Source organism: Propithecus coquereli, unplaced genomic scaffold (assembly GCF_000956105.1).
Source record: "Propithecus coquereli isolate 6110/MARCELLA unplaced genomic scaffold, Pcoq_1.0 Scaffold51, whole genome shotgun sequence".
NCBI classification, from domain to species: Eukaryota; Metazoa; Chordata; class Mammalia; order Primates; family Indriidae; genus Propithecus; species Propithecus coquereli.
In genome coordinates this window covers 6,679,958-6,704,585 of record NW_012150952.1, presented here as the reverse complement: position 1 = coordinate 6,704,585, position 24,628 = coordinate 6,679,958, and the positions used below count along the sequence as shown (strand labels likewise).

General features: G+C 41.1%; 1 protein-coding gene across 3 annotated transcripts in view; it reads right to left on the bottom strand.

Moving 5' to 3' along the window:
- Positions 1-24,628, bottom strand: part of FHOD3 (formin homology 2 domain containing 3) — a 447,358-nt gene that overhangs the window by 182,470 nt on the left and 240,260 nt on the right. For all 3 annotated transcript variants that reach the window (XM_012656604.1, XM_012656605.1, XM_012656603.1), the window contains exon 6: positions 7,113-7,207. In XM_012656604.1, the coding sequence (XP_012512058.1) occupies positions 7,113-7,207 (95 nt within the window). The remainder of the gene's footprint in view (positions 1-7,112; positions 7,208-24,628) is intronic.

Genomic DNA, 24,628 nt, shown 5'->3' with positions numbered 1-24,628 from the left:
CAGAAACAACTGGATTATTTAACAACACGAGAAAAATGAATTATAATATATTCATATGACTATGACATAGGCATTAAATATTACGATTTTAAAATATTGTAATGATACAGGAAAATGCTTATATTTAGAGTTAACTATATAAGAAAACTCCAAAGAAAAATCAGAAGGAAGGGTACTAAAAATTAAAAATCTTTATGTGGCAGCATTTCCAGGTAGTTTTTATTTTACTTTTTTATATTTCTAAAGTTTTATGCAAAGAAGATATTTCTCTTGTAATCACAAAAAATTTAGTAAAAGTTTTAAAAGGTTGTTTAATATCAAGACTTCCAAATTACACCAGTAAACTTTAGCTATGTTTTTTCTTCTGTTATCGTAACTGAATTATGAAAATTAGTCTTAATCCAATTTCTATTAAATATATTTTAATTCCAGTAATTTGGAAGTAATAATACAAAATCCAACACCTAGGCTGTATTTAAGACAACAGTGCAACTGAAGGAACTAAATAATGTTCCAGTAACTGTTTCCTTTGGCTGGACCCTGTAGAATTTACTGGCTGAGCAGATCTCATGGTAGTGAAATACATTTACAGTGTTTTCTATAATATTAGAAATTTGTCTTCTGCTTAGACAGCTGTGAAGAGTATGGCTCCCAGTCAGGCACAGTGACTGTGCCTGTAGTACCAGCTACTTGGGAGGCTGAGGAGGGAGGATCACTTGAGCCCAGGAGTTCCAAGACCAGTCTGGGAAACATAGCAAGACCCAGTCTCAATCAATTGATCAATCAATGAATAAATAAAAGAATATCCTAACCTAACAATAAGAGCCAAATAATCATTAATATCATAACTCTTCTTGAGCCCATCATACAGCTAGCATTGCAGGGCAACCAAGTAGCCTGAAATCTAAGGAGGAAGAACTTTCCATCCACCCAGAAATGGTAGGATGCCAGCCATGGCCCACCTGAGGCAGAGGAGGGGAGGAAGATGCAGTGCCATACAAAGCAGTAAGGAAAACTCCAGTAACAGTTTTAACAAGTTGTTAAGGGCTGAGTGTGGGCTACCACAAGAGCATGAAACCTCCAGGAACTGCAGACACCAAGGAATCTGCTCCCCACAGATGTCCATGGCACTCACAAGGAGGTTGAGGGTGGGGATGGGACCTAAGACACTCTCCCCGTGGTGCAGGCCTGGGGCTGCACAGCCACATAACAGGCAGAACACAAACGACCCCAAAGGAGCAGCCGCCACTGTGGAAAGGCAGGAAACCACAGCCAGAGCCTTCTCCTCATTGAGACAAAAGCCTTGAGTCACAGGGCAGCAAGGTGGCAGAGGAGAAAGGAAAAGAATAAAACTACTCCTGGGGCAGGGGCAGGAAACCATCCTGGGAGTCTCCTACTGCCCAGTGTTTCACATATTCTTCACTATTAATATTATCATCCCCATTTCATAGATTACTATCTCCATTTTATAGATGAAAGATTAATCCATCCCAAAGTATCACACAGGTGTGCCTGACCCGAGGCTCCAGCACTTGCTGCCAGATGCAGATGTCTGGGTCTCAGGAAAGCCTTGGAGACCAGTGAAGAAACACGGCTGGATGGTCAGAGCCTCCACAGCTTCCCACTAACTGCACAGTGGCCTGAAAACGCCCCAATTGATCGGTGTCAACCTGCAGGCTGCATTGGTTTGCACTTTCCTCGTCTCTGTCCCACCTGGCATTTTGGTCAATGACACAGAAGCTTTGCTTGTTAACTTTATGTTAAATAAAACTTAGCACTAACAGTTAATACGATGAAGGCTCAAAACGAAATTCATAATTATTTTGAAGCTGGAACTCTGGCCTACGATCAATGGGAAAAGATGCAAAGCCCTCCATTTAGGTGTGACTCAATCCATCACAGACATGCAGAATGGAAGAAACCGGCGGATGTGGATATGTGGAAAAAACCTAGAAGGGGTTTAGTGGATCACCAGTTTGCACCCAGGGCTACCACTTAAGATGTAATGACTCAGAGGTGGGATTTGTGCAAGAATAATGTCATATCCCAGGAGGCCATCATATTACTATTCTTCACACAGGATGGACAGCAAATATAGCAACCAGTAAGATGTAGAACTGAATTGGAAGTCATGTCCCAAAGGACTACCTGCAGTAGCCATGGAGTGTGGCTTTACATGGTAACCACCTTTAAATAGCCAAAGAGCTTCCATGGGGAAGTCAGAGCATGTTGCTCAAGAGAGCACTGCATAAGCATTGGTTAATGGCAGGCCATGGCGGGTCCCAGTAAGAAAGAAAGGCTTTCTGCCAACTCCAGTGTCCAACAGTGGCTGGGCCTCCTGAGGAAACAACACTCCCTCTGCCTCTAGAAGTATCAGGAATGTGACTGATGGTATCAGGAACTTCTTTAACGCCACCTTGCAATCTCCACAAAGCTAGAATTCTACCATTTTATATTACGTAACCCCAAAATCTCTTCAGATCTCATCCACATGTGGTCATCTGAGTGGATCACACGACAGCTGCACTGAGTGACTCCAAGACCGGAGGGCTCACTCCTCTCCTCTCCTCCTCAATCAGCCAGCATCTCCTGGGGCACACAGAGCACCAGGCTACACGGAGCGCAGCTCTCCTTGGGAACATCTCCTCCATTTCAAAACCTGTGTGTCCAAAGCTTTCTCGCCCATGGACACCCATTCCAACTCTTCTACTCCTGCTGGAGGCACTGCCATATTCCTAGCTGCCCAGAGTCAAACTGTGGCTGTATTTAATTCCTGCCTTTATTTTTCTACTGCCAAAAACCCAGTCCAAGAAAGTTATTCTTCAAAAGGTCTCATTTCCATTATCCTGTTTCCACTGCAACTTGTAACCAGGCCTCATCATCTCACACCTGGATACTACGTTATCCACCCGCGCCCCAGCTTCCCATACCTGTCTGTCTCTCCCTCCTCCACCACTCCTTTCTATACACTATACATTACTTGTCTTCGTCTTACTGTCCTGCTGAGAAACTTTCAGGCATGTCCCCAGAGTGTGTGCATGAGAGAAAGAGGGGGCCGTGGCCAGGGCTCCCCAGCCCAGGGTTAGTAGCTGGAGCTACATAGGAGCAGGGAAGCATGCCCACCCTCACACAGTACAAAGGAAGTCTAGAGATCTGTGATCAGCAACCTGCGGAACAGCTGGAAGGATTAGATTCAATGGGGCTGACAGAAAGAGCAGAGCAGAGCAGGCAAACATAGGCGGCAATGCAGAAGTGGCAGCTCCCACGACAGCCCTGAGAAGCAGCCCTGGAGATCCCCCAAGGACATCAAGGTTTGCCAGTCCCAGGGCCCTGGGCCAACCCCACGGACCAGATGGGAATCCAGACAGACACAGAGAGACAGACTTTCTGTGTTAGGGTGACAAAAGGCTGTGCTGTACAAACTGCATCATCTTACCCCAATTAATTAGAATTCCAGATGTACAAAGTGAAAAATTCCACTCCCTGCAATAAGTCATGGGGCGGGCATCTGCCTCTTACCTCTGACTGGAGAGTTTAAAGATGGGCTCTTGTAAATAGAAAGAAACATCTTATTGAAAACACTTTTTTTTCTTTCTTTTAAAAAGTCATTATTTGGCTGCAAATGCATCATTTTCCTCTGGCTACAAGTCTCAAATATCTGCAAATATGCATTGCATAATGACCCTCTGGCAGGCTGCAAAATCACATCTTGTTGCCTTTCATGGAAGAAAAATGAAGAATTATGAAAACAGAATGACAAGATTTCTCTAACCCAGTATTTCCTTTATCAACTCTGTGCCTGTTTAAGGCAAAGACAGTGGGATGCCAAGGTAAAACTTTTAAAGGAAATCTGCTTCTTTTGTCAAAAGAAAATGCTAGGACCTCTGGCTTTCCTGATTTCTTAATTTAATTTGAACCTGGAAAACTTACTGTGGCCGTACTGACCAACCTGCATGTTTAAGGAGGGGACTGAGGCTTCATTCTCAAAACCTAAGGGTCTTACATTGGTGCGTCCACTGTTGTTCCCGATTCCTCCCTACCCAGATGGGGCTGGGGGAGGAGTGTCAGCCGGTACTGTATGAGTTTTGTAAATAAGATGTGATCTCATTAGACCTACGGAGACTGGAAATAAACTTGGCAGCTGCTGCCTTTGTTGACTTTCAGTGACTACCCTGGAACTGAGCACACCCTGCGGGGTGGCCGGAGATCTTCATCCGACATCACTGTTAGTGGGACAGGCTGCGCTGTCACCAGAGTTCTCCTTTCTAATAACGCTGTGAACTCCAAGGCACAGGCTGCCTCTTGGCTCTATTTTCGTGTCCTCATCGTGACCGGCACAGAGATGAACACGAGAGCCAGAGACTATTAGGGAGCTTTCTTTTGGAAAACGAAAGATGGAGACAGAATTCCACACCGATCCAGTCCTGACAACCCAAGTGTCTGGGGAGGAGGCCAAGGCACCACCTCAGCCAGGCCCCAGGAACCGTAGGGTGAGCACACCCCGAGTGCCCCACACAGGGAGGAGAGGCCGGGAAAGCTCAACTCCTACACACTCATGCTGAAGCTGTTCATTTTATGATTTTGCTATGTTATTTAGAAAAGCAGTAAGGCTGTTCCCGTGTGTTCCTCCTCGGTTGTTCATTTGCCTCACAGAACGATTCCAAAGAAAAATCCACATGACGCCGCTGTGACAGCAGAGGCTCTGAGCGCGAGCCCTGTCTCTGTCATCCCCGTTTTCTCTTTCTCAGCTCCTCCTTTTCTTTTCCTCTCCTGTGCTCCCTTCCTGTCACTTTTTCCATCTCTCCCTCTTCTCTTCTCTGTGCCTCTCCTGCTGTCTCAGTCTGTTTGTGCTGCTACAACAAAATACCTGAGACCGAGTGATTTACACAGAGCAGACGTTTCTCTCTCACAGTTCTGGAGGCCGGTGGGTCCCCCGACCTCTGCTTCCAAGATGCCGCGCATTGCCACATGCTCTGAAAGGGAGGAACGCTGTGTCCTCACATGGTAGAGGGGCAGAAGACAGCGAACCCACTCATCCCATGAGCCCTTTGGATGGTGGCCTTGATCTATTCAGGAGGGCGGAGACTTCATGGCCTAAACATCTCCCAACAGCGCTGCGTTGGGATTAAGTTTCCAACACATGAATTCAGGGGGACACATTCAGACCAGAGCCTTCCCCACACCTTCCCTCTGCTCATACTGATTCTCCTCCCTGCTCCCATCCCACCTTCCCTAATCTCTCCCTCACTCTTTTCCCTTTCTGGTGATGAAGGAACAGATTGTCACTTTTCCTATAGTAAGCATCCTAGGTTTTATTTCCTTTTAGAAAGAGGGCTTGCTGATGGTGTTTTGTCATGGCCATAACAAAACTATAAAAATGTCTTAAGTTAGCTGTAATGTATTTAACATAAAAAGTCAGTTTTTATTGCAGAATCTCCTCCCATCTCCCTAGCTTTTAGGATCCTCAAGACAATTCAGAGAGCCATGGGGAGGGAGAAGCTTCCAGATGAACATGAAAGTTAGAGAGGGCTCCTCGCAGGAGCAATGAAAAAAAAGAGAACACACTGAAACAGGATGTGAGATATAAATCTCCACCTCCCCCCCTCCAGTCTGGCTCAATCAACCTAGTAGGCCCGGCATTCCACTCAGTTTCTAAGGTCACCTACATCAGTTTCAAAATAAAGTCACTTCCATTTTCCATAGAAAACAAAGCCAAAAATAATAACAATTTTTTAAAAAAAAAGATTTTCAACCTCCTGGAGGAAACCATAGCAATTTTCTAAATATTAAATAGGGAAAACATTCTGTCATCAGGACTACTGGGAAAAGGAAAATTGAGAGGAAGATGTAAGGGTCACCCACGGACCTAGAACCCCACAGGTATTTACATATCAGGGCCAGCCACAGAGAGAAGGCCCTCCCACCCACACGAGGGTACCGTCACCAGGATTCTGGGAATTCTGAAAGGAAGATAAAGCCTAAAGCAAGAACCATGCTCATCCCAAAGTTAAATCAGGGCTGAGTGCTCCTGAAGGACACCAGAGTCCCTGGGAAGTAGGTGACACAAGACGCAAGGCCAGGGGACGGGCTCCCCAGCAGAGCACAGCGCTGGTGCACACCAGGCTGGACAGGCTCGCCCGAGTCGGGTGGGCAGTGAACACAGGGATGGCAGACAGTCTGGGCTGATCACATGTTCTGCAGGGACCCCGGAAAGCTATGTTGAGTCTGTGACCTGCTTAAGTTCAAATTCCAAGACCCTCCCTGCCTGTGTTGCCCACTACGGCCACTCTGATCCCTTCCACGACACCCCACCCCCACTGCATTTACCTTGGTGCATTTGCACCAGCTCAGGACAGGATCCCTTAATTCTTTCCCAAATCCCCCTCCAGCCAGGTCCCTAATGGTCCCTGCTGAGAATCCAGAGAGAACTATGCCAGAGCCTCGCCTAGCTTCCAGCACACCTCAAGTGACAGGGCAGCTACCTTGGCAGCAGGGATGCTTGCCAAGATCCAAGGGGAAAGCAGCTGTATGCTCATAGTCAAGCCCTATCCCCTCAGCTACAAGATGGGAATGACATTATTACTTCATTGTGGCCTCATGATGATTAAATGAGATAATGCTTATAAAACATCGAATATGGGGCCAGCTGCCCCATATTATCTTTAATAAATGTTGGTTACTTTTATAATTGATGGTAGAACTGAAAGGTAATCTCAAATTATTTCATCTATACATAGGAATATGGATATGCATATATACAACATAAAAATAGGTACTTAAGTAACTGAACACATATGAACATGAAATACAGGAAGTACATAGATCCTATATCTATGCTACAAAGTTTCAATTAAACATTAAAAACCAGAGGTGCCAAAGGCATTTGAAAGGCTTAAGAGGAGAAAAAATAGACATGCATTAAAATTTCATAAGCTATTTGCAATTGAAGTATATTTTAAAATCTATAAAGTAGTAGTCCTCATTTACACTGCAACAGGGTTTGAATGAAGCTGAATAAAATTTCTTTCTGCAAAACCATCTCAAGGAGAGTAACTGAAAGGCATATGATATGCAAACTGAACAAACTGTTCAAAATCGTAACTTCCCCTTACCTTTGACCCAATGAGAGTATACAGCCACTGTATGGTTTCATTGTGGTTTATTACTCCATTCATCCCATCCACATACAACATAATCTGGCCCAAAGCTAGAGAAAAGAAGAGAAAAAAAAGACATTACAGATTTATATATAAATACAATCTTCAATGACATGTCAATAGAGATTTTCACACTAAGTACAGGGTATGGTAAGAACCGAATCAGAAAAGAATTCTCCTGAGCTCTAAAATCAGCAAACTCATTTCAGAGAGAAAGTGTTGACCACACCAGAAGAAATAAAGGCTATTCCTGGTGCTTGCAAGATGCAATTAAGGCACCAATCAAGTGACTGCTGTTTGCACATTCCTTGATGTATAAATGCATGTTTTCCTGTTTCTATATCTGTGTGTAGTCCCAGACAGGACAAAGATATCCATGAGACGGTGTCAGGCTTGTGACCTCCCACTAGGGCCAAGAGGACAAATGAAGTTTCCCAAAGTGCTCCAGCCTGTGGTCAGCAGGTCCCAGATTCTATGGGACCATCCTGAGCTAACACAACTTTATTCCTGTAAGTGATAAACGTGCACTTAAATATTCTTTGTAATTCCTTTTAAAGATTTCTAGATAAAGAACGTGAGATGTCATGAAAATAAATTTGTCATACACCAAGTCCTGAACTTTTAGCTTAGGAAAATTTAGCCACCACATGCTCTCATTATTCTCCAAAGAGACAATATAAGCTATGTTATTTTTTAAGCAAATATGAACTCCATTTTTTTTTCAGCTTCATCAGCGTTAAAATAATTTCAACTCTAGAAAATGAACAAACATAAGTTACATACCCTAAAATAAGCAGGCTTCCTCAAATCACATCTAACCTCGTAAGCATATTTCACCCATAATTAATTGGCATGGCAGTGACATTTTTTAAACATTTTTCCCCTGCTGGTAACAGTAGGACATCTTATTTTGGAAAACTGGAAAAATAAAGAGTAAAGTGAAAATAATTCATATTCCCATAATTTAGGGATAATCAGTCAATATATTGACATATTTTCCTGCATTCACTTTTTTGATTTTTTTTTTTTTTTTTAAGAGACCAGGTCTCACTCTGTTGCCCAGTCTGGAATGTAGTGTCATGATCATAGCTTACTGCAGCCTCAAACGTCTAGGCTTAAACTATCCTCCTGCCTCAGCCTCCTGACTAGCTAGGACTACAGGCACATACCACCACACCTGGTTAATTTTTTAATATTTTGTATAGATGGGGTCTTGCTTTGTGGCCCAAGCTGGTCTTGAACACCTGGCCTCAAGCGATCCTTCCCCCTCAGCCTTCCAAAGTGCTGGGATTACAGATATGAGCCACTAAGCCTAGCCACATTCTTTCTTTTTATGCATTACACACACAAAGTTTATATGTAGGTTGTAGGAAACAGTCTACATGAAATGTGTTGATTGAGAAGAGCAAAACACAAAACAATGAGTATATACAAGTTCTAAGTATACAAATATATGTGTGATATTAGGAAATTCATCATTATCCTACCCAAAAAAGATCAAATAACCATATCATTATTCTGAGAAAAACTATGCTACTAAATATGTAACAACTCAAAAATTTAAAAAATCATTTGGACATATCCTTGACCCAATAAACAGTATATTTTTGGAAATAACAGCTTTGTATTCTATTTAATTGTGAAACACTGGAGATATTCTTACTTAAATCAGGAAAAATTTTTAAGTGATGCCCATTAAGCCAATGACTATTTAATACTGCCATAGAATTTCAGGCAAATTTAATAAGACACAAGAAATAAGAGGTAGAATGGTTGGAACACATAATACTGTCACTACTTGCAAGTAATATTATAGATATAATTTAAAAATTCACAGAATTTATAACAAAGAGATCACAATTATACTCACATTTCTATCTTAGAAATATGTATATAACAAAGAAAACAAAGTTTGATATAAAAATATAATTCTAGATAAATAGACATACCACAACAAATATGATAAAGGATTAAATTATTTCTTGTTTAATTAGTTCACACAAACTAATAAGAAAATACTAAATGCCAACAGAAAAAATGCAAAAGCATTTTACAAGAGATGACAAGCTGGTTTATAGTAACGAAATTAAATAAATTGCTCATTCTCACTATACCCAAACTAATGCAAATCAAAACAATAATAAGGTAATATTTTCACTTAAGTTGGCAAAGGTGTTTTAAAATAAAATGATTAGGTATCAAATACTAGGGAGAGAGGTTAAACAAGTAACTGTACACATTACTTGTGGCAGGGCAAACTGGTAGCAACTCTGTCACTAACGATATAGAGCTCACTCTGTGCCAAGCCCTGAGGAGGGACTTCATATGTGTTATTAACAGAACAGCCCCGTACAGCGGGTATTATTACCCTCATTTGGCAGAGGAAAAAACCGGGGCTCTGAGAAGTGAAGGAATGTGCCCAAAATCTCCATCGTTACCAAAGTAGTGGAACCTACTTCCAGCCGGGGTGGGCAGGCTCCAACATGTCTGTACTAAGCATCTGAAAGTCCTCTAAAGCCCTCCCAAATCTCATCGTGATTTCAGAAACCTATCCTAAGGAAATAACTCTAAGCTTAAACTTAAAAAAAAAAAAAAAAAGGAAGCAGAGATGTTCACTGAAGTGTCATTTAAAATACCAAAATAATAACAAAAATCTAAATACCTATCATGGTCCTAACTCAGCACACACAGTAGTTGACCAAAGCTATGTCCTAACCTGTAAAATGTTTCTGATAAAATAATTTAAAAGTATAAACATTGCATCATTCAATAAAACACCCAAATATTCATACGTAGAAAGAAGAAAAGGAAAATCCATAAGGAATTAAAGCATTATGATGGAGTATACATTCTTTGGGTGTATTTTTCCTATTTTTGCTATTTCCAGCTTTCCAATATGAGCATCTACTACTTCTGTAAATAGAAAAGTAAATATATAAAAAGGAACAAAAATATGACCAAATAATATCAGGTGTTAGATGCTGAGAAGCTAGGAATGAAGGTCTCCATCCTAATTGCTCCGGGCCTCTGGTACTGCGCAAATGCCCAGGAAGCCAGGACACTGCTTCAAAAACGGAGGGCAAATTAAGATTTAAATGCCAACTTCACCAGTTTCCCTCCAAGATTCTGTTAACTGATCACACTAGCAGAGATGTGTCACCAGAAAGTTTATGTCTAATGGAAATCAAGTCTCTGATCACACTAATTTGTCATGATATTTTGGTAATCTAAAGCTTTCCCACTCGATCTTTTGTACCCTGGCCTTCACACTAAAGCAATTTCTCCTGTAAACCCACTCCAGACACAAGATGGCGCTAAATAGATTCACGTGGGTTAACGCTGCACTATGATCCAACTACGAAAGCCCACCAACCTAAACGTGGGGCTGAAAATAAAGCCTAAACAGAAAAAAAAAAAAAAAATGCCCTGAAAACACGCGTCTAGGTCATAGGAGCCATGAACATTAGTGATCTGCATTTTCAAAAAGGATAAGGAGGCTGAGACTGTCAGAACAGAGTGGTGGGTGGCACCACAGGTCTAGAAAGAGACTGCCCAGGGGCATTTCTTGCTCTGCCTCTTATGGAACTCTAGGCATATTGATCAATTTTTCTGTGCTTCAATTTCTTCATCTCAAAAAATGGGATAGTAATAGTGCAATACCTATTTTGCAGGGGCATTGTGAGGACTGAGTTAGAACCATGCCTGGCCCACAGTAAGTGCTCAATAAATGGTAGTCACATAAACTACCTCGCTGAAGTGAGACATCAATTATCTACTGCACAGAAGCACAACCCGAACATTTCCCAAACATACAGACTGGGGGAGCTCATCCTCTGGGCTCTCCTATTCAGCTGTTGGTCATGAGATGCAGAAGGACTCCTCGCCTAACCAGAAGCCACAAAGATTTTCTCCTATGTTTTCTTCTAAAAATGTTATAGTTTTACTTTTTATATTTAGCTATATGATCCAATTTGAGATGATTTTTATATGAAGTATGAGGTGTAGATTGAGGTTTTTTTCATATAGATGGCCAACTGATCTAACACCATTTGTTAAGAGACTGTCCTTCCTCGCTTTTGCAAATTCACCAAAATCAACTGCTGTGTGAGTGTGTGGGGGGCAGGGTCTGGCCCCTCCCTTTGCCAATACCATGGTATCCTGATTACCACAGCTTCACAGCAAATCTTAAAATCAGGTAGTGTGATGCCTATTTCATTCTTCTTTTTCAAAATTGTTTCGGCTATTTTTGTTCTTTTTACCTTTTAATATAAATTCTAGAAACACATTGTCTAAATCAACAAAAAAAAATCTCTGGAAATAGTGTTAAATTCTTGGAGAACTGACATCTTTACTCTGTTGAATTTTCTAATCCACAAACCCATTATGTCTGTCTATTTAGATCTTCTCTAATTGCTTTTATCATTGTTTTGTAGTTTTCAATTACAGATCTGATACTTTTTCCTCCTAAATTTATTAGTAGTTTACATTTTTGGAGGTATAACAAATGGTATTTCAAAAACTTCTCCATTCCCAAGTGTTTATTATTAGCATATAGAAATAAAATTAACTTTTGTGTGTTGTCCTTGTATTCTACAACTTTGTTAAGCTTATTGATTCTAGGAGTTCTGGGTTTTTTGTTGTGCTTTGTTTTTGTAGATTCCCTGGGATTTTCTATATAGACAATAATCCTGTCTGAGAACAACAATTTTCTTTCTTTCTTTCCAATCTGCATGCTCCTCCCTTCCCCCCTCTGACCCTGTGCCTTATTGAACTGGTTAACACTTTCAGCATAATATTCAACAGGAGTGGTTAGAGTGGACACCCTTGCCTTGTTCTCATTATTAGGGGAAAAGGATTTGGTCATTCATCATTGACTATGGGGTTAGCTGTAGATTTTTGTAAATTGCCTTTTTTTCAAGATGAAGTTTCCTCCAATTTCTAGTTTGCTAAGAGTTTTTTTGATTGTGAATGGATGGTGAATTTTGTCAAATGCTTTTTCTCCACCAACTGATATGGTTATGTGGTTTTTCTTCTTAAGACTGTTAATGAGATGGGTTACACTGACCGAATTTCAAATATTGAATGAGACTTGCATGCTTTTTGACCATGGTGTGTTTTCTTTTCATATATTGCTAAATTTGACTTGCTAATATTTTGTTGAGGATTTTTGCATCTCTGTTCATAATGGTTACTGGTCTGTTGTATTTTGAGTCTGGTTTTCATATTATGGTAATGCTGGCCTCATAGAATGAATTGGGAAGTGTTCCTCCTTTTCTATTTTCTGGAAGAGATTGTGTAAAATTAGTTTTATTTTGTCTTTAAATGGTTGCTTGAATTTGCCAGGAAACCATCTGGGCCTGGAGATTCCTTTTGCAAAAGGTTAACTGCAAATTAAATTTCTTTAATAATTACAGAATAGTTATAATAACAGGTTATCTATTTTATTTGGGGTGAGTTTTGGTAGTTTGTGGTTTTTAAGGAACTGATCCATTTAAATAATTGGTCCATTTCATCTAAGGTGTCCATTTTATATGCTTAGAGTTGTTCATAGTATTCTGTTATTCACTTAATGTCTTTCCTAATGTTGGCAGTTAGCATCTTTTTCCTTGTCATTCTTGTTAGTCAATGTTATTTTTCTTTTCAAAGAAACAGCTTTTTGTTCCATTGATTTCTCTCTACTGTTTCTCGTTTTCAATTTCATCAATTTCTACTCTTATTTCCTTCCTTATACTTATTTGGGTTTTTCTTTTCTTACTCTAGTTTCCTAAGGTAGGTGTTCACATCATTGATTAGAGTATTTTCTTCTTTTCTAATACAGGTAATGCTATAAATTTCCTTCTATGCATTGCTTCAACTACATCCCACAAATTTTGATATGTACTATTTCATTTTGTACAAGATATTTTCTAATTTCTACTGAGAATTCTTCTTTAACACATGGATTATTCAGAAGTGTGTTAATTTCCAAGTGTTTGGACATATTCCTGTTATTCTTGTTATTGATTTATAGTTTAATTCTATTATAGTCAGAAAACATGTCATACGATTTCAATTCTTTTAAATTTGTTATGGTTTGCTTTATGATTCAGGATATAATTTATCTTGGTGAATGTTTTATGCACATTTGAAAAGAATACATATTTGGCTATAGTTGGGTAGAGTGCTCTATAAGTATCAATTAGAACTAGTTGGCTAATGGTGCTGTTCAGTTCCTCTATAGCTTTGCTGGTTTTCAGTCTATCAGTTCTATTTGATTATCAAAAGAGAATTGTTGAAGTCTACAACTATAGAATAATTTTTCTATTTCTTATTTCAGAATAAGAAATAAGGGTCACTTCTTTCCATCTTTGCTTCATGTATTTTGAAGCTCTAGTTTTCTGGGTGAACTGATCCTTTTGTCATTATAATGTTTTATTTATCCCTAATTATTGTCTTTGCTCTGAAGTCTACTCTAATATTAATATATTAATAGCTACTTCAGCTTTCTTCAGATTACTGCTTGCATGTTTTTTTCCTGGCATCCTTTTGCTTTTAAACTACCTATAGCATTATAATTAAAGTGAGTTTCTTATATGCAGCATTTAATTGGGTCTTGTTTTGTTTATCCATTCTGATAATCTGTCTTTTAATTACTGTGATTAGACCATTCATATTTAATGTAATTATTGATGTGTATGAATTTAGGTCTATCTTTTCCAATCTGCTACTGAGCCCATTTGGTGAGCTTCTTGTTTTGGTGATTATATTTTTCATTTCTAAATTTTCTATCGAGTTCTTCTTTATACCTTCTATTTGTCTGCTCAGACTTTCTACCTTTCTATTCGTTTCAATAGTGTTCACTCTTACTTTGTGAAGCATTTTTATAATAGCTGCTTTAAAGACTTCAACAAGCCCAATATCTGTATCACCTTGGCACTGAGGTCTGCTGATTTGTCTTTTTCTATGCAAGTTGAGATTTTCCTAGTCTACTGTATGCCAGATAATTTTGGCTTAATTATCTCTTGGATTTTTTGAAAATAATGTTACAAAATTCTAGGTTTTGTTTAAATATTACAGAAAATGTTGACATTATTGTTTAAGCAGGCAAATAACCTGGTTCAGTTTGAGCCACAAGTTCTGACCTCCCTTCCATGGGCTGTAGTTCCAATACCAGTTCAGTCTCCAAAGCCCTTTTGTGCCATTTAGATTGGTCCTGTATGTGCACACACAGTGGCCAGTCTGAGACCCGGGCAGTAGTCTGTTGTGTTGGTGTGCTCTTTAGGGTCAGATTCAACGCATACACAATTTGTGGCAAGTCCGGGGGTTCATAAAAACATTGTGGGTCACATCCCTGAGCTCCTCCTTTTCCAGTATTTCTAAGACACTTTCCGGTTTCTTGGTGCTCCTCTTCTTAGTACTTCAGCCAGAAAGCTGAGGCATTATTTAACCTGCTCAGCCATTTACTCACTATGACTACAGCCACATCTGAGGCCATCCTACAGGAGAACACAGAAGCAAAAAATAGATAACAGCTCCCCCAGAGTGACAGTTTCCATCCCACTCCTTCAGAGTTTTAGGTACCTAGAGGCCCCTGCTGCTATTGCCTTATTTCCACAGCTGTTCTCACCATGGGATTATCTGGCGGCAGCAGTAGAAGATAACAGAGAAAAGAAAGAGCAAAAAACACGGGGGACTTTTGCACTCTGAGTGTTTGGAGTCCCTTTTCCTCCTACTCAAGCCAGAAGTAAAAGATTCATCTGGAACTCTCTCTGTCCACACCAATGCCCACTTCTGGGTTTCAGGCTGATTTGAGTTGAGACCACAGAGTACCAGAAAAAAAATATTAAAAGCACTGCAGGTTTAATGCTATTTCAAATTCTTGTCATCTTCCCCAATCTGCCTGCTACCATTTATTCTTCAGGGTCCTCAATTAGTTGCTGTGTGTAATTTCTCCAGGTTTTATAGCTACATTCACTGGGGGAGACAGGGTCTTGTGTGCTTACTTCTTCTCACCCTGGATTAAAACTCTTCCCTGTTCAGTTTTAGAGTAAGAACTGGAGTGAGCAAGTCCTACAGCTGAGGTCCACTCAGAATTCTGCCTCATTAGTCTAAGCCCATGGTTTCAATCCTTTCTTTCTTCGTCCTTTTGCCTCCTTTTCCCTTCCCTCCATCTCTCTCCCTCCCTTCTTTTCATCATTCTTATCCACTCCCCCCCCTTTTTTTTTTAAGCTGGAGGTCCTTTATTCCAAGAACTTTACAAGGAAGTATAACACAGACAACAGGTAACTCTCAGCTGCTTTGCTGGCAGCAGGACTGGAGGGTTTTGATCACCTTCTACCTCAACACTTGACACACCCCACCCCTGCCTGCCTCAGTGGGTACTGAGGGGCCCTGAAAACAGTGACAGCACCCAGTACTTCCCACCTCCCACTGGACATGAGAGCTCACTGCATACCTGCATTTTCAAACATGACTATTAAGCTATGAAATCAATTTAATGAGTCCAGACCAGTAATGTATTTTTTTCAGTAAATAAAACAAAACAGAAAATGGAATGCACTGTATTTATTAAGGGAAAGGTTTTCTTATTTTTGCTATACATTTTTTTTCTTATAAGCCTAACCAAAAAAGCTCAGAATCTACTATTCCAGACCCCTTCCCTTTCCTCATTCTCTGCCTCCACTGAGTCACTAATTCCCTCAATTTTTCCTCTGAGACCTTGAGTTCACTTTCCTTTCTCTCTGTTACTGCCTCAGGTCCAACTTCCATCATCTCTCCTGGATTAGAGCAACTGCTGGTCCCAGCTGGTCTCCCACCTTTGAGTCCCACCCTTTGTCAAATCCATAATGGACATTGTTACCACTGACTTTCCCAAAGCATCAAACATGGCAGCTGAAGCCGGAAAACCTTCTGGCTCCTTCTTGCGCAGGACAAGGCCCAGGGCCCGCATACCCCCAAACAACCTGCTGGCCTTTCCACTTCCTGCCCAAACCATCTTGGCTTCTATGTCTAGAAGCTTTTGCTACCAGCTCAGGACTTCAATTCTTAGCCTGTCAATTTTCACTTACTTATACATGCCTTGCACTTAAGAAAAGTCCTGACATATAAAATATATGTTCATTCTACAAACCAGAGCTAGATTTGATTCTTTTTTTTTTTTTTCAAGAATTTCTTACACATTGGAGACATACAAGAACCCAATCCCAAATCAGTTATTTGCCTGCTTGTTCACGTCCTTTCCTTCAGCCAAAGATACCAACAATGCCAGGGAAGAAGTTGAAAGGTCATCCCTTCCTGGAAGAGTCACTGGACTTTTTAAACAAAGAGCTCTTAAATATTGCTGCCCTGTGTAATCTTCAACCAATCCCTCTTCTATTCTTCCCTTTTACTCTACATGACAGTGAAATTAAGGTCACATGTATTCTATAAATGGCACAGAGACTCAAGAGGTACAATACATTCTTAAGGGAGTAATACAGTTTAGGCCTAAGTATTTTTAATCATTGTTATAACTGTAGATGTGTCACAAATTTTACTACAAATCAGCCCTTTTTATGTATTAGACAAGGCTTTGATTTTAACCTAAGCGTCCACTTGCATATTTGAGCCTACAGTTTCACCATGAAACAGAAGATTCCTCTCACTGATGTCCGAGTATTTTGCTTGTCTTTCTACATGGTCTTACCATTCTTGGTTTGATTTTTTTTTTTTTTAATAAAAGGAAGTGTGAAGGAAAGACCGTTCCATAGCTACTCTATAAAATCAGATATTTTACCATTTGAGAATGTTACTGGAAATAATTCCTATTTCTCCTAAAAATACAAAATTTTGCTACAAGCAAATATCAGTGGTCAGTAGGGTTTGTTTTTGTGTTTGAAGGGGGATGACCTATGATTTGCCCGTTGGAAATGAAGATAGGGATGTTGCCATGCCGTTGGCTACAAGTAGTTCTTTCTGGAGCCCAACACTAAGCACCAAGATTGTCACTGCTTTCTCTAGTTAGAACAGAAAGGATCTGACAATCTGCAGTGATAACTTCTAATTCAAAGTTATCTCCACAGAGAAAAAACAAAACTATGACTACCACTCAAACTTTATCTTCTGGGAAGGGCTAATTCATCTTAAACAAGGGATTTCAACTTATTTTAATTAGACCATTAAAACGCAATCCTCTTAACTCTGAAATGGATTTGTCTATCCGTAATTTCCATTATGCACCGAGGCCTGCAGTAAATATAGAAAAGGGGTTGATAATGTTGACATTCTTGGAACTAAATGAAGACCTTGGAGTCCAGTTATTATTCTCTTCCACTTAATTGTCTGCCCTAAATAACAAGCCCTGGTCCAATTTTCCCCAAGGGCAACTGTCAAAGAAATACTCTTTCAACACCGATTACCGCATGAAAATTAAGGAGAATAAGCTGCCAATTCTAGGCTGGAGACAAGAATTTAATCAGCACAAAGAGCTCCAACAAGGTGTCAAAGTTTTCAGTCCCTTGCTGACATTTAGCAGCATTTGCAATGCTAATTTTTTTAAAGCAGTCTTAGATTACTAACCTCTCTCCACCCCAGAATGCCCATGTCCTAAAAAATGTCCCCAAGAAAAATTTTAAAATTACTCAGCTCTAAGAGCCTCTCTTAACACTTGCAAGCCTAATTAGTAACTCTCAAAGGATGGAGGGCTCCACCCCCAGATCTCCCAAAACGGGATCATTGAGTGATTCTTTCTGATCGACCTTCCTTCCCACCAGGACATCATGCAGCTGGGCTCTCTGCATCCTCTTCTCCAGTCCAAAACACGTAGAAGACCGATTTGTTTGTGGCCTATTCATTCACCTTCCCACCAGCAGCAAAGTTTCAATCCCAGATTCCCACACTAAGGTTTAAACGAAGGCCCTCACCAGCCCCCGTGCAAGAGCAGTCTCATTACCGCCAGGCTTGGCGGCCTCGATTACACCAATGCGCCCCAGGCCTCTCTCAATCTTTCCCATTCTCCATTCCCCCATTTTTCAGATAAGGAGAAACCAATGAAGAAAAGTTTAATAGGTTAGCAGGTTATGCACCTCCAAAAATTTTTGGCAGACTCCTAGTTTCTCTATGGAAAGAAAAATAGTCATTTTAATGATCTATTCTATAATGATCGTCCAGGACTTACATCCGATGAAACACCAGTGGAAGCACACAGCCTCCCAAGGCATCTTGGAGCCAGCCAGAGGTAGAATGAACCAGAAACGGACTCTGCAGGGTCAGCAGTGGCTGGACTGTCTTACTCACTCTCGTGTGATCAAGCTCACGCTGGCTTTCCACACGAGAACCTGGGGTGACACCCTGAGTTGGTGACAAGGGCTTGACCAGTGACCCTGGAAGAAGCAGCTCCTCCTGGCCTAGGGTGGGTCCACGCAGGAGGCATACACTTGAGGGGCATCTGTCCCCGGTGGCACAGCTGCTTGCTTGTTGGATGACAGAGGCAATAGACTCGAGGCTTGGGGAGAGCAATTAAGCCCCAGCAGAGCGGCATGGAGCTCACGAACACCCCAATCCAGAGTAGGGTGGGGTTGGTATGCACCTGAGTAATTAGAGGAGGTTTCATGGAGGAGGATGGTGGGAGACATAGCTAAAAGGATGGGGCACACTAAGCTGGGAGAAGACAGATGAAATTCGGGGCGTGAGAAGAGATAAAGTAGGGGAACAGTTCTCCTGACTTCTGCTTTCAGGACAGTACAGCAGCAAGAAAACTAACAGGAATAGGACTCAGGGAGAAGTTAGTTTGTATGCTGCCTCCACCGGTTCCTACTCCTAAAAGCGCAAGTTACCCAGGCTCTGGGGCCTCAGCTTACACGGTAGTCAAACGGAAGACAAGTCCAACCTGGATCCCATGTTGTTAGGATGGAATGAGATGATGTATTAGCACAGCACGTGACTGATGGTCAGGCAGTTCTTGTCCCTGCTGCTAAGCTAATTAATCTCTCTGGAATTCAATGATAGCCTCCATCCCCTGTGAGAGACACAGGAGTTTAATCAGATGACCTCCAAAAGCTCCCCAGCAGTACTGAATTTCAGTATCCCTACTTTACTTTAAAGCCCTGAGGGGATGTAATGTGAAGAATCTGGCACTAGGGGGCGGGCTTCTACTAGGTGTTTATATCCACAATAGGCGGCTTCACAGATGTGATTCCACAAATCTGCCTTATTGATATACTACTCTTTATAAATCGGGCAACTAAAGAAACCAGAAATATGCTTCTGGGTGTTATGTGAAACAATAAGAGTATATTCTAGCATATTAATTCTGTATTTCTATTTAGGATTTCAACATCTTTAGAATGTTAACTCTAAAAATCCCCAATTTACTAACCTTCCTAATTTTCTAAAATTCCACTAACTGCAATGAATGTATACCTAGAGACACACACCTCAGGGGACTTGCTGCTGGCCCAGTGCAAAGGCCGCAGAACCCATGTCCTGTGATTACCTGATGGCCTGCATCGCAGGCACTGACCCTGCTCAGGGTTCCTAGGTCTGGCCCCAGGGGAGAATCACGGTGTTGGAAGCCTTAAACCACTTGTCTCCCAACCCTCACCCTCACCCCTTGGGCCTCATCTCTAGCACCCGATTTAACTGGTCACAGGTATGGACCTGGCATTGGTGTTTGTCAAAGCTGCACAGGTGATTTTCCTGCACAGCCAGGTATATGAACCACAGATGGACGGATGCTACACCAAACCATGGCTTAATGGCTGTGTTTGGGTTAGGGCTCTATCCCAGCCAGGCTATTCGCAGCTGGGCTCAATACTAGCACCTGCTTCTTACCAAAACCAAACTCAAAGGCAAGCACAGGAAAAACCCAAGTTCCCACGTCCTGACAGCTATCTTTCACACTCTCCAGTGAGACCCAGAACTGTGGATAGAGACATGATAGGCAGCGCTGGTTCCCTTCAGCCCAGCCGGCTTCCCCCAAAACCCCAAATTGCTAGAAATGGTTCATCGTTAGTGTTTACCAAGCTGGACATAGTTGCATGTTTGATAGACAGTTTCAAAATTTCAACACTGAAACATTATTTTAAAATCATATCATGAAAAACAGTAAATAATGTTTTTAAACAAAACGATGCCTTAGTTTCTTCTCGGAGGACTTTCTGACTATATTGTAGACCTCTACACAATGGGACTTCTAAAAAACAAAGATCTAGGAGTAGTCACTTGCCTACCACTTAGTTAAACCTGAATTCTTTGGAAGTATTACAAACTTGTCCAGTGTATTTTTAATGATATTTTATGTGTGTTTTATGACGTAGAACAATACCAAGATACAAATAATGGTCAAAGAACTGGAAATCCTCTTACTGTGACCACATTCAATCATCTTTGTCAGCTCTAAACTGATGATGTTCAAAGAAGGAAGATGAAAAAAAAGGAAATTTTCTTTAAAAGATAATGATCAAATCTGTTGATAATGCACATCCACTCCATTATCTGCCTTCCAAAAAATTAAAATATAATGGATACATTAATATGTATGAATGTACTTAATATGTAAATACATCTAAAATCATATCAGATACAGGCTACAACATGGATGAACCTTGAAAAAAACATCGCGCTACGCAGAATAAACCAGACATAAAAGGACAAATACTCTATGATTGCATTTATGTGAAATATCTAGAATAGGCAAATTCATAAAGACAGAAAAGGGGTTGGCAGGAGGGAAGATGGGGGAGATACTGCTTACTGGGAAGAGAATTTCTGTTTGGGGTGATGAAAAAGTTTTAGAAATAGATACTGGTGATGGTGGTACAACATTATGAAGGTAATTAATGCCACTGAATTGTACACGTATTAATAAAGTGGTTAAAATGGTTTCATTATATATATATAATGGTTTCATTACATATATATAAATTCCATCTATATATGTATAATTAAAAATGGTTAGAATGATTTCATTTTATATATATATAATTCTGTTATATATCATACGTATCTCCACAATAAAAAAAAGTCAAAATAAAATCCTACCAAGAACACCTACTTGGCTAAAAATTAATGGCCTAAAATGCACAACAGAAAATCATAAAAGCAACTAAGACAATGTTTCTGAAGAAGAGTGTCCTGGCCTCCTGCCCTGGCCGTGTGCTCCGACAGTGCTGGGGGCGCTTCCTTGTGCACAAACAGGTATGAGACTTGTCCAGCCCCGCAGAGCTGCCCAGGGCAACAGAGCTCAACATCCCTGGACCTCACCACCACCCGTCCTGTCTCCTTGGCCCACATGTTAGACTTCATTTATTTCATAGCTATTTCCTGGCAGATGTAATTACATGTTCATTAGAACTGAACTGTCTTGCCATCCTGATCGTCATTACTGGCTGTCAATGACTGGTATTTTGCTTTCATTGCTGTAATTGTGTAAGCATTTCCCATGTCCTCAGCTACAGGACCTGAATAAATGCTTTAGACCATGCCTTCTCACCAGGAGCAAAAAACATGAAAATGGGTTCTCGGGAGCAAAAACAGCTTAAATGTTACAAAGGTTTATGGTCCTCCACAGGGCACAGTACTTAAACAGATCTATATTGTCTGCAGCATTTAAATTTCATGAGGGTGAGGAGGATGGGGTGGTTTAGAAAAAAGGTATTAAAAGGCTCCTTGGGAAGAAGATACTGAAAAAAGGTTAACACTACTTTATAACCTATAATGAAATATTTCCTTAAAATAAAAAAAATACAAAGACAAAAAGCAGCTGTTCTTCATATACACACGGAGAAAAAGCTGTGAAAAGAAGTTTTAACTGAAAACCATCGCAAGGCTTCGCTGCAGGCCTCTCTCCAGTATTTACAGCACAGCGTGCAGCTGTCTGTGAGGGGTGTCACCCTCCACTTGGCCCAGACTCTTAGCTTTCCTTAAGACTGACATATGCACCCGTTCATGCAAATGCTCCCAGCATTGCTAAGCTCCCAGGCATCCTGCTAGGCTCATTTGGCAGGAACCACATTGGCCAAATGGACAGAGCAATGCAGTGGACACAAACAAAAAATGATTGAGACCCTTGTTCTCCAACAGCCCTGAAGGGAAAAGGCAGGAGGTAGGCCAAGGCAAGTGGTTGTAAGCTTGGCTGTAAAGCCAAAGGAACTTGGGTTTGAGGCCATTTGGCATTGCCTCTTCCCAAACAAGCAACTTTGTGCAAGTGATTTGACCTCTGGTACTTCAAATTTCTCCTCTGAAAGCAACAAGATGGTAATGTTTCTTACGTGACTACAGTAAGAATAAAAATGAGAAGGCAATATACATTAGTCTCTTGCAAGCTCAAGCAACTAATAGTAATTGCCTTACCAAGTGAAATAATGACAATTAGAAAGTCCACAGTTACCTGTCAGAAGGAGTTCCCATCAGTGGATACTGTGTACTGACACCCTCAACGGTCCTCATTCTAGGGCCCTGCAACTATCTTTTGGCCAAGCTCTGGCTTCAGGGTGAATGTCCACGAATATGGGCTCAAGCAGGTTAGATGCAAGGCCCAGCCTAAACTACCCTCAGATAGAACGGAGCCCAGGAAGCAGAGTTTCTAAGTCAAGCCATGAATTTGAGCAATGTGAATCCCTCCTTTTTTTTTTAATGCTAATTCATGCAGCCAAGATGAAGCACACTCACTCTGGGTGCCCAAGGACACATTGAAACGGATCAGTCAATATTCAAAAACTCAGACTAGTAGGCAGGTACACAAGTGTGCCACACGTCAGTAGCTTGTTTTCAAGGCCCTAGCAGGAACAAGCCTTTGAAGAGTGTGCTTGCTCAAACTTTCTTTGCTAATATATATGTGCTCCTCTTTCCCAGTGGACAGATGCCACAGACAAAGGTATGGTTCCAGCCTACTCCCAGGTGGTTAACACAATTCACACTATGGGACAGGTGCTGCCAAAGCTTACACTTCAGAGTCCCTTCCTCCCACAGGCCCCTTCCCGAACCTTGGGAGGGGCCCCAGCAATGTATTCTCAATGTATTCCCCAGCAACGTATTCCCCATATCTTTACACAGTTTGCAAACGGAAGGCATTTTAACAGCAATCACTCAAGGCCAAGGTCTCTGCTCACACTGATTCCCCTCCATCACCCTTTGTCTCAGGTTGGGATAAGACAAAGATGATAACCAAAATAGACACATCCTCGAGGGAGCACAAACCTTACAAAAGGAGGGGGAAAAATCACCGCACAGCTGTGTTTAAAACGTTTGTGTATTCTGCCCAAGCAAGGTGCTAAAACATAGTACAGATGGGTGAGGAGGAGGAAGCCCTGGTGGGGGTATGTAATTAGTAGACAATAACCATATGCAAATGGAGCCCATTGGACAGGAGGAAGGGCAAAGTCAGCTCAGCCCATTTTAACAGCTTCCTTCCAGGTGGAGGAGAACTAATGTCACCTTCGCTGTTGCTCAGTTCATCTTTCTCTCCTTCCACTTTCTGCTGGGCCAGGGAAACAGCCACAGAGGGAGGGGCTCTGGGAGGACAAACGCATTGGGCAGTGGGCTGGTAGGTCATCTTTCAATAGCAATCAAAAGCTGGAAGGTTTTATGAAACCTTTTGGGCTTTTCAATATCATCCTGCCCTGAAAACCTGAACAAGCCCCAAAAGAATCCAACACAAAGAAAGCATCAAGGAACATGAGAAAGTGATGATCAACTGTGGTCTTAGGAAGGGGTCAGGAGAGACAAAACAGTACTTTACAACAGGTGAAGATGACGGAGTTGGTTATAGCCAGCTGGTTCTTCCTGTCACGTGAAAACATCGGTGGCAATAGGGACAGCTTGCCAGAGCAGAGGGGTCTGACCATGAGTGCATGCAAGAAGCCACGCCACTCAGTGATACAGCTGAGATGAATTCAGACCCCGGTGGGTCCAACAGGCAAATCCCAAGAGCCTCATTACACAGTGACTTTATGCCTAAGGAATCACTTAACAAAATAAACACTGAAATTCTAAGAGTCTTCCTCAGTTCTAGATAACTAAGGCATAGTTATATGGGTAAACCACAAAGGCTCCAGATTGTCATTTAAGCTTCAGATGATCTGACTAATTTCCAATTTATTGGTGCTTTTTAAGATTCATGGAACATGGCAAAAATGTTCTTAAAATATATACCTGTAGATATAAACACACCTCCTTCCAGAGAACAGGTAAAACCAGAGAGGTTATGGAAACCTAGTTCCATAAAACAGAACAATTGACCAAACAGCCTGCAACTTCACTCACACCCATATACTCTAGCCTAGAGAAACTCACACGCACACGAACAGGGAGTCGGGCACAAGAATTTTTATAACATCAATGTTTGTAACAGAGAAAAAAAATGGAGGCAACCTAACTTTCCACCGGCAGGAGAATGGATGGTGAAACTCTGCGCATCCATACACAGAAATGCCACACTACAACGAAAATGAATGCACAAGCCTTTCAAACATTATACTGAGTGAAAATATCAAGTCAGAAAAATATATATAATA